Source organism: Mastomys coucha, unplaced genomic scaffold, assembly GCF_008632895.1.
Source record: "Mastomys coucha isolate ucsf_1 unplaced genomic scaffold, UCSF_Mcou_1 pScaffold22, whole genome shotgun sequence".
Lineage (NCBI taxonomy): Eukaryota > Metazoa > Chordata > Mammalia > Rodentia > Muridae > Mastomys > Mastomys coucha.
Window position 1 is genome coordinate 60,979,577 of NW_022196905.1, and position 15,886 is coordinate 60,995,462.

A 15,886-nucleotide genomic window follows, 5' to 3' on the forward strand; every position below is an offset into this window, starting at 1 on the left:
CCAAGCCTTACTGTTGGCCTTTCATTGTGGTTTATTCACTTTTTAAGCTACTGTCTGGTATTTCTAAAAACAATGAAGTCTGAGATCAAAATAAAGGTGTTCTGCGGGACAGAACGAATGTTCTGAAGATCAACTGAATAGCACAGCCACTGTCATTAACACATGCTGTACCTGAAAATTGAAGAGAGGATAGGTCTGAATAATCTCACCAAAGAAAACCATGGGAGGAGATGGGGCGTGTTAATTAGGCTGATGCAACTCACCACAATACACACAGACAAGCCCCCATGGGTACTAGTTTAGGAGCACTCCTCCCACCAGGATACCATAATCTGCAGATGCTTAAAGTCCTGTCCATAGGAAATAGGATTTACATATAGCCCATGCAATCCTCCTAAATAATTTAAATATCTAGGTTATTGAGGTTGCCTAATGCAAGGCAACCTCTAGACAAACAACTATTATTTCATAGAAACTAGGATATGATGGCAAGAAAAATGTCTGCACTCACTCAATGCATGCGCAATTCCTTTTATTTTGGTATTTTTGAGCTGTAGTTGTTTGAATCTGTAAATGTAGATAGAGCCTATTGGTATACAGGACTGACTACATAGCCAATGCACTTTGTTATATAGTCAGTCCTGATATAACACTTTGCATTTGGCTACTGACTAGTCCTGTGTACCAATAGGACAAGTGTTTATATATGTATAAATATATATGTATAAATATGTATATATATGTGTATAAATATATATATGAATGAAATTTTGTAAAAAAAATAGAACACTGATTATCATATGTTAAGAATTAAATATAAAAATCACATAGAGGAAAAAATAAAGCATCTTAGCTTAGCTGGAAGCTGTCTCTAGGGAGAGGCACCTTGGGTTGAATACCATGCAGGGACAGCATGAGCAGCTCCTTATAGGGGCGTCAGAAGCCTTCCACTGCACTCATGGTTTCTTGCTGTCTCACAGCTGGCCTGCTCCCCTCACTGACAGTGTCTGCCTTGCTCATCTTCATGAGACGTTCCTTCCCAACTGAGGTAAAACTTCCACATCTTAAGTGTTCTAGTCGGTGAGCTTTGAAAAGTGTGGATACCTATGTGCCCACTTCTAGCAAGTTGGAGGTCTCCAGGACAGTTTCCTGTGCTCTGGCTGCAATCCATCCCTCAAGGCCCAGAAGCCAGTGTGAGTTGTGAGTCATAGGGTGGTCCTGTATTTCACAGACAGCCATGCCTCTGTAGTCACAGACTCTAATTTGTGGATTCAACTAATTGTGGCTAGAAAATATAAAAACAAAAAACAAAAAAACTAAAGCAACTATGGTTATATAGAACATCTACAGACATTTTTTTAAAAAAAAAATTATTTTATGTATAAAGAAGACACTGTAGCTGTCTTCAGACACACCAGGAGAGGGCATCAGATCCCATTACAGATGGTTGTGAGCCACCGTGTTTTTTGCTGGGATTTGAACTCAGGACCTCTGGAAGAGCAGTCAATGCTCTAACCTCTAAGCCATCTCTCCAGTCTTATACAGACATTTTTTTAAAAAATCATCATTATTTTCTAACCAAGACAGACATTATAATTCTTTACATAGTATTTATATTGAATTAGGTACTATTATAATTTTAATACAAGATATATCTATAGGCTCATACCCCCTAATTCAGCTTCCTGAATGCTGAAATTCTAAGTGTTATCACCAAGACTGGCTGGTTTGTCAATTAAGAAAAATATATATTTATCTGCATGTATGTTTGTGTACATGTGCATGCTTGGTGTACAAAGGCCACATGAGGAGGTTGGTCCCCTAGAACTGAAGTTACAGATGGTTGTGAGCCAACATATGAATGCTGGGAATTGAACCTGGGTCTTCTGGAAGAGCAGTCAGTGTTCTTAACCACTGAGCCATCTCTCCAGCTCTTGAACCATCAATTCTTAAAACACAATACACACATACACAAATACAACAAAACAACAAATCCCTTTTAAACTTTGAATTGGAGTTCAAATCTTTTAATTCATAGTTAAACCATATCTGTCCATTTACATATGTTTCCACTAATTTTTCTCTTAGATATACATTCTAATTTTTCTATAAACTGGTCTTTCATAAGGTTTTCTGATATTTAATTTCTTTCTTTTTTAGAATGATGATTTAAATTTTATTTTATATATATAATATATATGTTTAAATATACACACAAAGCTTTGACACAATCACATCTTTATCTTAAAACTGTAACATCTTATTACTTTAGGTATAACATTTAAAAAATTATGATTAATAATATTTTCTAAGCAACTTAATTCTTCTTATATCAATAATGTTATATGTGCTTTTAGATGGGTTCATTACATTTGTCTGCCTCACTGTTTGCCTCATTTTCAAAAGGTAACATTTGCTCCTATTATGGACAAATGCCTTTGAAAATCTAGAATTTATTTTACTAATAAAAATGTCTCGTGGTAAAGAGATGGCTCAGGGCTATGAGCGCAGGCAGAGGACCTGGGTGTGGCCCTTGGCATCCATGTCATGCTGCTCACGATGGCTTGTAGCTCCAGCTCCAGGGTCCAATGTCCTCTTCTTGTCTCTCTAAGCACCTTGTGCACAAGTGTAGACATGAATACATGTACATACATACACAAAATAGAAATCATAAAATATTTTAAAACATCTTGTCTTTAGAATAAATTTTAATTTTCCTCATCTCAAAAGGACTCGTATTGTGTGTGTGTGTGCATGTAATATATAGTATGCCTGTATGTTCACTTGTGTGTGGGGGGATACATGTGCACTTGTATGTATATGGAGACAAGAAGGTGACATCAGGTGTTTCATCCAACCTTATCTTTTTGGTCCATCACTGAACTAGATGCTCGGTGATTGGATAGTCTGCTTGGCCAGTGAACTCCGGGGATTTGCCTGCCCTGCCCTGTGCCAAGGTTATAGCCAGCCATGACTCTAACTGGCATTTTATTGTTGCTTTAAATAGATGAGGGATACCTAGAGTTCAGGTCCCCATGCTTGTATGACAGAAATATAACCAATGGAGCCACCTCCCTAGCCCCTATAAATGACTTCCTATGGTGTGGCTACCATTCACTCCCCATGATCACTCCTTGTCATTCCCTTCCCCCTCCCTATGTTCTCTGTGCTCAAAGTACCATGACCTTTCTTGCCTCCTGTTATACATGATTCTGTGGCTGGGGCATTCCTCCATCCCCATCAAGCTAACCCACCTGTCTTCCACAACTCAGGCTTCATGTAACACTTTCAGGAACTTTTGTGGATACCTGGTCTTTTATCACAATAAATAAGCTACTTTCCTCCAGAATACAGAACCCAGTCTTACATTTAAGTATATATACATATGTAAGTAATTGTATATATATGTGTATATACTTATATGCATATATATTATATATATATGCAGACAGACAGACAGACAGACAGACAGACAGACAGATAGATAGATAGATAGTTGGGGAGGGCTTCTTCCGTCCCCAGATTGTAAGAGCCATAAAAGTGTCAACCCCTCTTATCCTGCTTACTCTAGCATGCCCAGGGTTACAACACAGACACTCAAAAGCACTTGGTATATACTTGCTGGATGAAACGCTGGGTTCACTGGTATTCACTCATGCTTGAGAGCATAAGAAGTCTGAGTAGTAGTTACATAGGTGTACTGATGATACAACCCCACTCCGCAATAAATGTCACATTAAAAATAACATGCACATAGCATTTAATAAACAGTTGTAGAAAAAAAAATCCACTTTAGCAGTTTCTTAAACAGTTAATCACACAGTTACCATAAGAGCCAGAAATCCCACTACTGAGTATGAAGCCCTGAGAGAAGAGAAAACTTATTTTCTGTACAATTTATGCATGGCAGGTCACTGAAGCATTACTTATATTAAGCCAAAAAGTGGAAACCACCATGATGTTCATCAACTACTTTCCAGATGAGCCCAATACAGATGGTCTGTTCAATAGCACACTGTATGTACCAGAAAGGAATGAAGAGCTAAGACGAGGGTGATGTGGAGGAACCCTGAAGACATGCCAAGTGAAAGCTTGCAGACAGACAAGGCTGCCACAGATTGTACAATCACACTTATATAAAGTACTTAGAAGACAAATTCATGGAGACAGGATGCAGATTAGTGGTGGCCAGGGCTCAGAGAAGGGGACAGCAGTGGCTGACCATTCACATACGTGGGTTTCTTTATGGAAGACTGAAAATGGGCTGAAACTAAGGTGGTGTGGTAGGGTACACAATCTCCTGAATCATCGGAGGCCCCCAGGTTGCCCATTTTAGGATGGGGACTACTTTGGCAGGGCAAGTGATAACTGAATAAGAATAGCCACACAAGGATGCAATGAGCTATTTAGACATTTGCTTAAAATAGATTTCTCAGTTTTGTATGTTGCTAAAAAGTTGGAAAGTGTTATGTAACATGAGATGAAGTAACACCCTCTGTTCTCTGATGTCAGCTTGGGGCTACCCCTCCGGCTCTGCCATCTAATCTGGTCCTCTTGAACTGATGCCACTGTAGCAGATGTTTGCTACTTCATGTGTAAAAAATAGTGCTGGGCCACTCTTCTGGTTCCAGTCAACACAGCCAGTGTCCCAACTGCCTTCCAGGGTGGTCTTCCAACCCTATTCCTATTCCCATTCCCTAAACCTGCTCCCTTGCTCTAATCACCAGGAATCTCTGCCTCTGATGACCAGGGACCACTGGTACATTCTCTCCACAGAAATGTTTCTTTCCTGTTGCTTTATTACTGAGGAGGTAATTGGAAAATATGGACTACTGAAAAAATTTACACACCAAAGAAAGGTTTAAATGCAGTGCTAGTCAACTGTATCTTCCCTGTCCTTTGTTTTTTAAAATATCATTACATTAACTTTTATGTGTATGTGCATCTGTCTATTCCATGGCCCATAAGTGGAGGTCAGAGGACAACTTATAAGAGTTAGCTCTCTCATTTCACCTTGTAGCTCTGGGTATTGAACTCAGGTCCTCCGGTTTGGTGGCAAGCACCTTACCCATTGAACCATCCCACTGCCCCCTTTTTATTTTGGAAACAGGTTCTCATTATACAATGTGGGCTGGCCTGGAACCTTCTAAGTAGACTAGGCTGACCTTGAATTCAGACCTGCCTGCTTTGTCTCCTGACTGCTGGGATTAAATGAAGGTGCCATCATTTTTTTCTTTTTCTTTTTCTTTTTATTATTATTTTCTTTGTTTACATTTCAAATGTTATCCCCTTTCCTGGTTTTCCCTCTGAAAAAAAAAAAAAAAAAACCACTGTTCCCTCCCCACCTCCCTGGCCCTGGCATTCCTCTACACTGGGGCATAGAGCCTTCACAGGACCAAGGGCCTCTCCTCCCACTGATGACCGACTAGGCCATCCTCTGCTACATATGCAGCTGGAGCCATGAGTCCCTCCATGTGTACTCTTTTCTTGATGGTTTAGTCCCGGGGAGCTCTGAGGGTACTAGTTAGTTCATATTGTTGTTTGTCCTAAGGGGCTGCAAATCCTTCAGTTCCTTGGGTCTTTCTCTAGTTCCTTCATTGGGAACCCTGTATGTGCTCAGTCCAATGGATGGATGTGAGCCTCTACTTCTGTATTAGTCGGGTACTGTCAGAGCCTCTCAGGAGACAGTTATATCAGGCTCCTGTCAGCCAGCACTTGCTGGCATCCACAATAGTGTCTGGGTTTGGTGACTGTATATGGGAAGGATCCCCAGGTGCCACCATTTTATGTAGTGTAACCTTGATTTTTGTACAAGTGGAGTCTGACTTTAAACTTTCTATCCTTTTTGCCTTTACCTCCCAAGTATCAGGTTAGCCATGAGCCACCATGCTCATCATTGACACATTTCATCAAGTTGAAAATGAATATGTTTCCAGAAAGGCAAACAGGTTCACCAAGGAAAGGCTGCAGCTTCTCCTTACCTCAGCACTCCTATCACATGCCATCAAACTCAAAGACATTTTTTCTTGAAAAAGAAAATATACATATACATAAATACACACACATATGTGTGTATATATACATACATATATATGTATATACACACACACACACAAACATATACATACATATGTTTTATACCTGACAAGGATATTAAGGTCAAAACACAGAGTCAACTGGCTTGTGACAGACATTGACTGGTATGGAATGACGATTGGTGAGGTACTGAAGCAGAAGGCCAGTAAGACATTGCAGTGGGTAAGGTGCTTGCCACAAAATTCAAGTACCTGAGTTCAATACACATAGACCACGTTCACATAGGTCTCTAATCAAGGGAAAGGATGCGCTGCTACAAAAAAGGGAAGGCCAGTGGAGTACCAGGAACCTCCGAGATGTCTAGGCACAGCTCCCCGGGGTTCCCATCATTGCACTAAAACATGGATTTTGAACTTCCCTGACAAATATAAAAATCTTGGTTCCAGGGAAGCCTGGGTAGAAGTTTCCAGAGTTTACATCTACTGGTCAACCAAGTCAGACGATAGCTTGTTAAATCAGGGAAGTTACCAATCTATATACACCCTTAGACTGATTTTTTTTTTAAAAAAAAAAAAATCCTATCTACTAACTACACTTGTCATACATCAAAATCAGTATATACTTTTCCCTGGCAAACAATTTCCCAAGCACCATTTCTTAAACTGCTCTTGGGTAGAGGGTCAGGAGATTAAGGTGGTGAATAGCGCATTCTACTCACTAGCCTATCCTGCCCCGATCTAGGCCGACACTCAGACTCACACCGACAGGTGCTCCAGAGGCAATGCATCATCAGAGCCCAATCGACAAGTACACTTAAATGAAATTCTGGCTTCCTCTTCGCCTGTGCCAGGGCCAAGTGACGCACAACTCTATCTGTGCGACTGTACTCTGCAGGAGCAAGTCCGTGAGGTGTGCCGCTGACTCCAGGGTAGTCTGTTTCTCCTTTACATCAGAGACAATCAGACGTCTTCCTTACGAGCATCCAGAGCAGTCATCAGCAACAAGTGAAATCTCACCGCACTGACCACAACCCAGACAGGCACAAACCACTTCAACTATGTCAATGCGGTGAATACTTGATATTCGGTCCAAAGTCTGCGCGGGCTTGGATTAATCAATGTGCATATGGCCATTATGTATCGGCACTGTTAAGAGCCTAACTGAATAGAGTATGTTAGGAACTTGCGGCAGGATCCTGATTTTCAGCATTCGTTCCATGGGTCTTCTGCACGGAAAGACCTGGCAGACACAAGGCCGTTTCCATCACACTTTCCCCCACTTCTTCTGCCCCAAGGGGCAGAAAGAAAGGAAATGCACAGCTTGAGGCTACATACCCTTTAGGCTCTGAGAACAGTACAGAATCTGGTGATGTTAAAAACATCAGGCACAACATGAGACATTGGAGTAAACCAAGGCTTGAACAGCAGCCAAGGACACTTGTCAGTCACAGTTCATTGCTGGCTCTCTTTTGGAACTGATTTCCTGACATCTTAACCCTTAGAACAATTACAACAAGCCCCATCTCAGGCAGTGTGCTGGCAAGGGAACCAGGAACCTAGCTTTTTAAATCTGTAGCCTCCTCTAACCTCCATTCCAACTACTTCGGAGAAAGCAGGAAATACTGACGGGTCCCTTGCCAAGAGACTATTAAGTTTTGTTGGTCCAAAGGTAGCAACACCCCTACTCTGCTCCCCGTGGGTGGAGATGATTAACGGCGCTGGGGAAGGAGAGTGAGCCCAAGGCAGGAAAGATTCCTGAATGGCCTCGAGGTGCTTTGACAGCTCATTCTGAGTTTTGTGAGCCTCCTCCACTTCTCCCCTGTGCCATCCAAACACACCTGCTACAGTTTCCACACAGTCTAATTAGGGTGACGGCATGCACGAGGGCTCAGACATTAAACAAACACCTCAAAGGAGCCAGTTTTAGCCCAGCAGGATCCTGGCTGGCAGCTTTGATGCAGTGGGTTTCTTCTGCGAAAGGCAAACATTCTTTTAGAGTACTTGGGCCCTTTGCTCACCAAAGGCCTGGAGGAGGCCTTGGGAGTCAGGCAAAAAACCACTGACTGCAGCCTGGCTCATTTACAGAGCATCCTAGAGAGATGTCGCCCATCTTCCGATTTAAAGCAATCTGTCACTAGGGATATCTCTGAAAGTTACTGGTTACTCTTCCCTCGGCAGTCAGTTCCTTCCCAAAGTAGGTAGAAAGAGGCAGATCTTCTTAAAATGTATCATAGAGAACGGAGTAGAAACGCACACACGCGCACACGTTCACACAGGAAAGGTAAGTGTGTTTCATTTCCTCTCTGGAAGTGAGTCTTTAGAGATTTTAGGTTATGGTGAAGGTTAAGTGTGCAGCCAAGACTCTAGACCTGTGTAAGTAAAAGAAACCAATACACTTAAACTGAAGCACCATTCACTCTCCTAGCACTCTCTCACTGTAAAGACAGTTCAAAGGTGGAATTGCCATGGAGTCCAGAAAGAGTACATATAAGTATTTTGTCTAAACTTGCCTCTAAAGTCCAAATTAAATCTCTACATGTATTGTCAATCCATTGTATTCTACCGACACAAAGGACAAAGGAAATGTCATCAGATGATGTCTCTTGAGTAGACTGCTCACACTGGCATCAAGTCGGCTGAAAGCATTTCTACAAACTCAATTATAAGACTTTAGAGTGTCCTCCAAAGCCTGTCCCATTGGCAGTCACACAGCAGCACTGAGATCCCATTCCAGGTATCCAGGGACTGTTGGGTAACTCTAGCAATCTGTGCTTTAAGGACTCCTCTGAGGGACGCAGAGCCATAACCAAGTTTGAGAGCCAGCACCTTAAAAGCAAATGTACGGAGGAAATAACAGGACAAGAGCACAGGGCCAGCAATCCTCTATTCTCAATACCTCCAGTACCCACAATCCTCTACTCTCAATGCCTCTAGTACCCACTGGATCATGAGCCATTCACTTTTTTCTTTACTTCATTGAGAAATTTCTTATAAGAAAAAAAATATTCCTGCCTGGCCCCACCAATCATGTCACAATTCCTTGGCTTTTGTTTTTTTTGTTTTTTTTTTTTAAAGTTCCTCAACTTTTATTCTGTTAAAAACTGGAAATAGATTTAGTTCAGAGCTATGAAGCCCTGTGACTTCTGAAAAGCAGGGTGGGTGGCTATCTCAGGCCTGGCCCTCTTTAAGTCAGCACTAAAACTTAACAGGGTTTCCGTCCCCCAGCCCAGGAGAATCTAACCATTACAGGTTCCCTTATGGCCTCCTAGTCGCCACCCTCGCTCCAATCCTTAATCAATAAAAAACAAGACCACTTTTGTGCTTTGCCCTGCCCTATACAGCTGTCAACTTCTTTTAAAATCATACTGGCAATCTATTCACACCCTTCAACAATTCCTCCAGTCTTGTTACCAGGGTTTTCAAAAACTCCCCTAAGCATGACCCCAACTTGTCTTCATCTGTGCTCTTGTTGCTTCCCCTAACGTACATCTCGGCAGTTGCTATTCTCAGGCGTAATCTTACATCTGCCCATATTCCACAGAGCTGTCCACAGTAGCCCCTTACCCACTGTTGCCATCCTAATCACTCTGCTCAGTAGTTTAACATCCATTCGTCAGGAAACTCCCAAGTGTCATTTATGAATTCTGCTTCTCTCATTTGGCCATCAATAACCTGTCTAGCTTGTGTATCCACTTTCATTTTATCTCCCGTCCCTGGTCATAACGCCCTGTGGGTCAGGAAGGAAGACTTTTTTGTATTTCTGCATAGGTCTTGGCACAGGCAAGGTGCTAACAAGGCGGACTTACTAGAGGATAATAACAAATGCCATACATATATTTGCATCATATATATTTTTTCCCAACAAATCTGGACATGTAATTCATTTGGGTTGGACTAACACAGGTAGAAGGAAGTACCTGCAAGTATAATGTTGTGGAAGAAGAAGAGGAGAAGGAAGAGGAAGAAGACAACGAAAAAGGAGGAGGAAGAAGAAGGAGAAGAAGAAGAAGAAGAAGAAGAAGAAGAAGAAGAAGAAGAAGAAGAAGAAGAAGAAGATGATGATGATGATGATGATGATGATGATGATGATGACTACGATGACAAGGGAAGAGAGAGAGGTATGCCCACACAGGAGGAAAAGCCAAAAGCTGTGAAAAACAGCAATTTCTGAGATCAGACCCCTGTCCATTAAACTGTGCTCCTGTATGTCTTCATTGGGTTTTGTCCCTATGTGTACATCTTTGATTTATAGGAGAAATGAAACACAAGCTGGGCTGTATTCTTTCACAAATAAATACCAGGTCCCCATCCAAGGTTATAATGGAGGATTTCCAATGGGCTCAATGTACACACACTCCTAAGGCATTCAGACTGATCTGGAAATATTACCAGCTTTTGAGATGTGTGAGGTTATTCATGTTATCTACATACGTAGCTCTCAGCCCTGGGAAACAATCCTTTCCAAGAACTGCATGCAGGTAAGCTGATGTCCATGTGGCAAGGCACATGTTCAGGCTCACTGGATGTGAGGAGCTCATCATATAGCCTGCAGTGAGACAGAAGGCACTGCTCTCTCTTTTCAGTGGGCCCGTGAATTGGTGCTATTTTAATCCTTTTGTCAGCTCTGAAGTGAACTGAAACAGATGGGCTCTACCCTGTTAGTGGGTCACTTCAGATTGAATTACCCAAACAATATCTCCATGCCTTTTCTCCAGAGGACATTAAAAGTAAAGTGGTTTCCAGGGGGAGGATGCAACCATCCACTTCCCGCACTTCAGGCTCCTGTGAGTGTGCGGACAGCCACTACTACCTCGCTTCCACTCCCGGAAAAGGCCTGTGTAGCATTAGGGAGGAAATTCTAGGTGGAGGTCAGTTTGTGATGTTTACAGTGTGCCTAGATCAGGAGGGCTAGAGAGAGGGCTCATCCATTTAGAGCACTCGTTGTTCTTGCAAAGGACCTGGGGTGGTGGTCTACAGTCATTCTAATTCCAGTTGGAGGGAATCCAATGCCCTCTTCAGACCTCCACTGGCATCAGGCACACACATATACACGGACATACATACATACAAGACATCCATACACGTAAAATAAAATAATAAAATGATTTTTTTATATATAAAAAAGTGTATCTGGGTTAAAAGAATTTCATGTTGCCTTTTCTACAAAAATAAATTACTGAAAATAAGTTCATTAAACAAAGGCATGTTTTCTCACAAAATATGCACTACCATAGTAAGAGAAGGCATTATGAAAACTAACTCTTAGTAATATTAGCTCTCATTCAACTACAGAACCAAGCCAGAGGGTCAGCAGGAGGCTCTGTCTCCCACACCTCACTTTCCGGACACACACACATAGTATCCTATAGGGAGTATGTTCAAACCTGGGGTTTGAAAACAGCACTTCTATTCATTAGGCAATTATAAATTATTCCAACTACCTTAGACTGTACCTAAACTCTACCGTTTCCCAGTCATGATTGTGTCATGATTTTACATGGGATTCTCACAGCATTCCACAGAAAGTGGAGACAGAGTTTTATAATTTAAAGTGAGAGCAAGAGCTAGCAGAGCCACCGTCATGAGTTCATATGGAGACTGGCTTCAGTGTACACCTTACAGCAACAGTGACAACTGTCTAGTCCACAGAGGTGATTTTGGCAAAAACTACCTAGTTCAGGGGAGACAAGGAGAGACCCCCTGCCATATCTCTCTGTCTGTCTCTGTCTGTCTCTGTCTGTCTCTGTCTGTCTCTGTCTGTCTCTGTCTGTCTCTGTCTGTCTCTGTCTGTCTCTGTCTGTCTCTGTCTGTCTCTGTCTGTCTCTGTCTGTCTCTGTCTGTCTCTGTCTGTCTCTGTCTGTCTCTGTCTGTCTCTGTCTCTCTCTCTCTCTCTCTCTCTCTCTCTCTCTCTCTCTCTCTCTCTCTGTGTGTGTGTGTGTGTGTACAAGAAAAACTCAGGTGGAAAGAAGAAATCAGAGGAGGTAGAGGTAATTTAGATGCAAGGAAAAAAAAAAGAAAACGAAGTATAGCCATAGCCACATGCTAGGGTTTTGAATAACAGAAGCGATAAGTGGATACTACATTCTGTGTTCACAGTAGGCAAAGCCAGGGCAGCAGTGATGGTGCAATGGCTGCCAGTGAAGGTAAGGAAGTCTGAGAGCTCCTACCACGCTCATATTTGATCAATGTCTGTAAAGCAGTCCAGAACAGTGATGCTAAAACTCCTGTTCTCACCCCAGATCAGGAATTCTCAAGAAAGCTTCTTTACACTTCCAGCCTGTTTTCCCTTTGTTATCTTTAGTCAAGTATTCTTCTAGAGAATGGATGCACATACACACACACACGTTGCATGCAGCCTCTGATAAGATAAGACCCTAGCTAGGCTGGCCCCTACTGGAAATTTATAGATAAGCAAGAGATGGGTCTGTCCTTTGCAGTGTTCCTCTCTACCATGTACAAAATGCCTTCACAGCAGCACACCACATATAAAAAAAAGCCCTAGACCACAAAGCTCACCCAGACTCATGCGAACCTGAACTTGTTAGCATCAACTTATGCTTTACCCCTTCTCTGAAACTAGGTTCTTGGAAAATAATATAAAAGTCACATTTGCCATATCACTAAGCCATCTGCTTAGCCAACATATGGATCTCTAAGGCAAAAAGTGGCATTTCTCCAAAAATATTGAGGACAAGCTCCAATGTAAAGCCTAGTTGTATGGATCTGAGTTGGAGCCAACCTCTGTAATTTAGTTGGTAGAAACGAGGTGCCAGACAGTCGCCAATCTATAGCTAAGTGGCTGAAAATGTTGGAAATAAATGATCATTTTTTTGTTGTTTCTGAAGTCTGTAGGGATGACTAGAGTGACCAACTGGGGGAGGCTTTTTAGCATCTTATACAAAAGATGAGAGAAGACTCGTTTGAGTAGGAATACCCAAGAGTGAACCCTGGCACTGGAGTAAAAGGCATCGTCTCATGCATCATGTGGTCTTGGCAAACATTTAGAAAATCTAAGCTTAATACTTTAAATCTCTGTCAAAATTAATTACCTGTCATAAATATCTCCCTCCCCCGCCCACACAGCAACCACGGCCTCAGTTCAGGAAAGCAAATCGAATTTCACTCTAGTGTAATGGCAACAGATGGCTCTCATATTAAGTAATTTGAGTTATCTGACAGTAAATAGCATCCTGTTCAAACAATTTTCTTATCTCCCATCATCTGCCAAACCAAGAATACCAGTGCTCAAACTAGGGGAGATGAAGCAGGAAGATGTCAATCAGCTCAGGAAAGAACTCCAAGTATCAACATTATTTCTTGGCTATAGGACTTCTGTATGCCTGGCCAACCTGGTTCCTGTAGCTGAGTCTGTACAGTGCATTTTATAAGCTAGTCTCCTTTAGTGGGGAAGCCTTCTCTTACATATGTCTGGTCTTCATTTCCAGACAGAGAGAGAATTCTGTTCCCTCATGCAGAGAATGGAAAAAACAACAACAACAACAACAACAACAACAGGAAGAACTCACAAAGAATGTTGTGTTCAATAGGAACATTTTGGGAAATCGAGATGTAAGTCACAGGGTCCCTCTGACACAACGTGCGCCGACCTAAATTTATACCACCATGATGACTGTCCTTCCAGGCTTGCCAAAGACCGACCACCAATCACCGAAGACTAAAGCCCTCTGCCAGTGGTTATTATGTACTAGAAAAGCACTCACAAAGCTGTGCTTCAAAAGCTTCTGCTGAATATACTTAGCAACACGATAACAAATATAACAGCTGTCTATTGTCAGAAATACCAGCACCCAAAACATCTAGAGAGCCTCCTGGAGCAGCTTCGTGACCCTCTCCCATGATCCTTTCTGTCCTCCATCCTGATCCTACATGTTCATTCTGCTTCTGTTTTTGGCTCCTTTGCCATAGCTACTGAGAATAGACGAGGAAAGCTGGAATCTCCTTTGTCTGGCATTTAAGGGCTCATAAAACTTGACCCTAGCCTATCTTGTAAATCATGTGTCTGCTTCTCCCTGATAGGAATTTCTTTGGGGCACTCGAAGCTCTAATAATAGCACAATCCAGCCATCAGTGGTGTTTTTCTTTCCTGGGTTGTCTTCTCTTCCCCTTCCCACTCAACCCACAGGCAAAATGTCATCCCCGTATCTCTCTATTCATCCACAGTCCTCCCAAAATTTAAGACCTAGCTCATGATAAAGCAGGATTTTCTCCCTTTTGGGGTTTTACAGCCTTGGACATGGGAAACACTATTTGCCGCAAAAAAACAATGAGTCATTGAGATGGCACTGCCCAATCTTCATCATCTTCCCAAGTCTCTAATACTGTACTTATGTACTTAGGCACTTTTTTTTTCTCTTATGTGTATGTATTTTAATGAAGAGGCTGCGAGCTCTCCAAAGTTAAAATTCTCATTTGATCTTCTCTTCTATCCTCAAATAATTAATCTTTCAGTAGAGACCCAATACATTTAGGGTAATAAACACCCTCCTGAAATGTATAAAGAAACCTAGCAGATGAGGTCTGTGGTAGGAAGTGTTGAGAAAGGTAGTAAATCCCAATAGAGCCGTGGTCCTCAACCTTTCTAATGTTGCAACCCTTAAATACAGTTCCTCATGTGGTGGTGACCCCCAAACATAACATTGTTTCATTGCTTTATAACTTTAATTTTGCTACTAATATGAATCGTCATGGAAATATCTGATCTTCAGGTTATCTGACATATGCCCCATCCCAAGGGGTCTCGACCCACAGGCTGAGAACCCCTGCCATGGAGCCGTCCCCACAGGAGCAACAGTAGATGCTGTGCTTGATGCTCTCATGGTTCCCTTCTCACCAGAGAACTGGAGACAGAAAGGAGTCTCTCAGTGGGAACAAGCTCAGAGATGGCATAAGATGTCTGTTCTCAAGTCCTTACTTTTTAAACATGAGAGCCGTGGTCTACTTGGCCTCCGCTGAAGGTCATTTTGGTTGGTCTGTACCAAAAAGGGCTGTAAACACCACGCCCACTCAGAAGCTGGCCTGGTTTTAACCATGTGCTTTATTTCAACAGATAATTCCATCTGCCTCCATGGAATAACTCAGAGTGGCTTTCAAACAAGTAAGGAAACTTCAGATAATTTTCAATCATTTCCAAAGCCAACACTCTTCTCAAATTTTTTAAAGTTTTTAACCCCTAGGGGGTGGGGAACTGTAGACCTTATTAACAATACATTCAGAAGCACATAGCTAGGAAACACCTAAGTATATCCAAATACGGCTTTTTTAAAAATATCACTCTCATGGGAATTTAAGTGCTGAGTGTTAATAACTGCTAATAAAGTCAGAAGGAAGCTGAGCTGGGACAGAAAGTATTTCAATACAATAGAGTATTCTTAACTGAGTCATATGTAAGTAAGGCAGTAAGTAAAGCATCTGGGGATATGACAGCGAGCAAACTTGGTAAACACAAGAAAAAAGACATGAAGGTCCTACCTTGTGTCTGTTTCTTGTTCACAGCGTTATCTGCTTTGTGTCGTTTCTAAAGTTCAGAACAAAACAAAAAGCTCAGTGAAACAGGGAATGAGATTCAGTAAAATGGTACTCAGAGTAAACAAAGATCTTTTAACTTAGGCCTCCGGGTTTTTTGTCTTTCTACACTCATGGATGGGGTGTTGTTAGACCATCCCCAGCTTCCTCCTACTGTACTCCTCTCTGGTAGCCCTCAGATAGCCTCAGATAGCCCTCTGGTAGCCCTGAGGCATGGGGCCCTCAGAAAGTTCTTTTTGATGTTGTTGGTTTTTTTTTTTTTTTTTTTAATTCCCAAGACAGGGTTTCTCTGTATAGCCCCAGCTGTC

The 15,886-nt window shown here is 42.0% G+C and overlaps 1 protein-coding gene across 7 annotated transcripts in view; it reads right to left on the reverse strand.

Annotated features, from left to right (window-relative positions):
• Atp8a1 (ATPase phospholipid transporting 8A1) overlaps positions 1-15,886 on the reverse strand; it is a 226,824-nt gene that overhangs the window by 168,565 nt on the left and 42,373 nt on the right. For all 7 annotated transcript variants that reach the window (XM_031342535.1, XM_031342537.1, XM_031342534.1 and 4 more), the window contains one exon: positions 15,525-15,570. In XM_031342535.1, the coding sequence (XP_031198395.1) occupies positions 15,525-15,570 (46 nt within the window). The remainder of the gene's footprint in view (positions 1-15,524; positions 15,571-15,886) is intronic.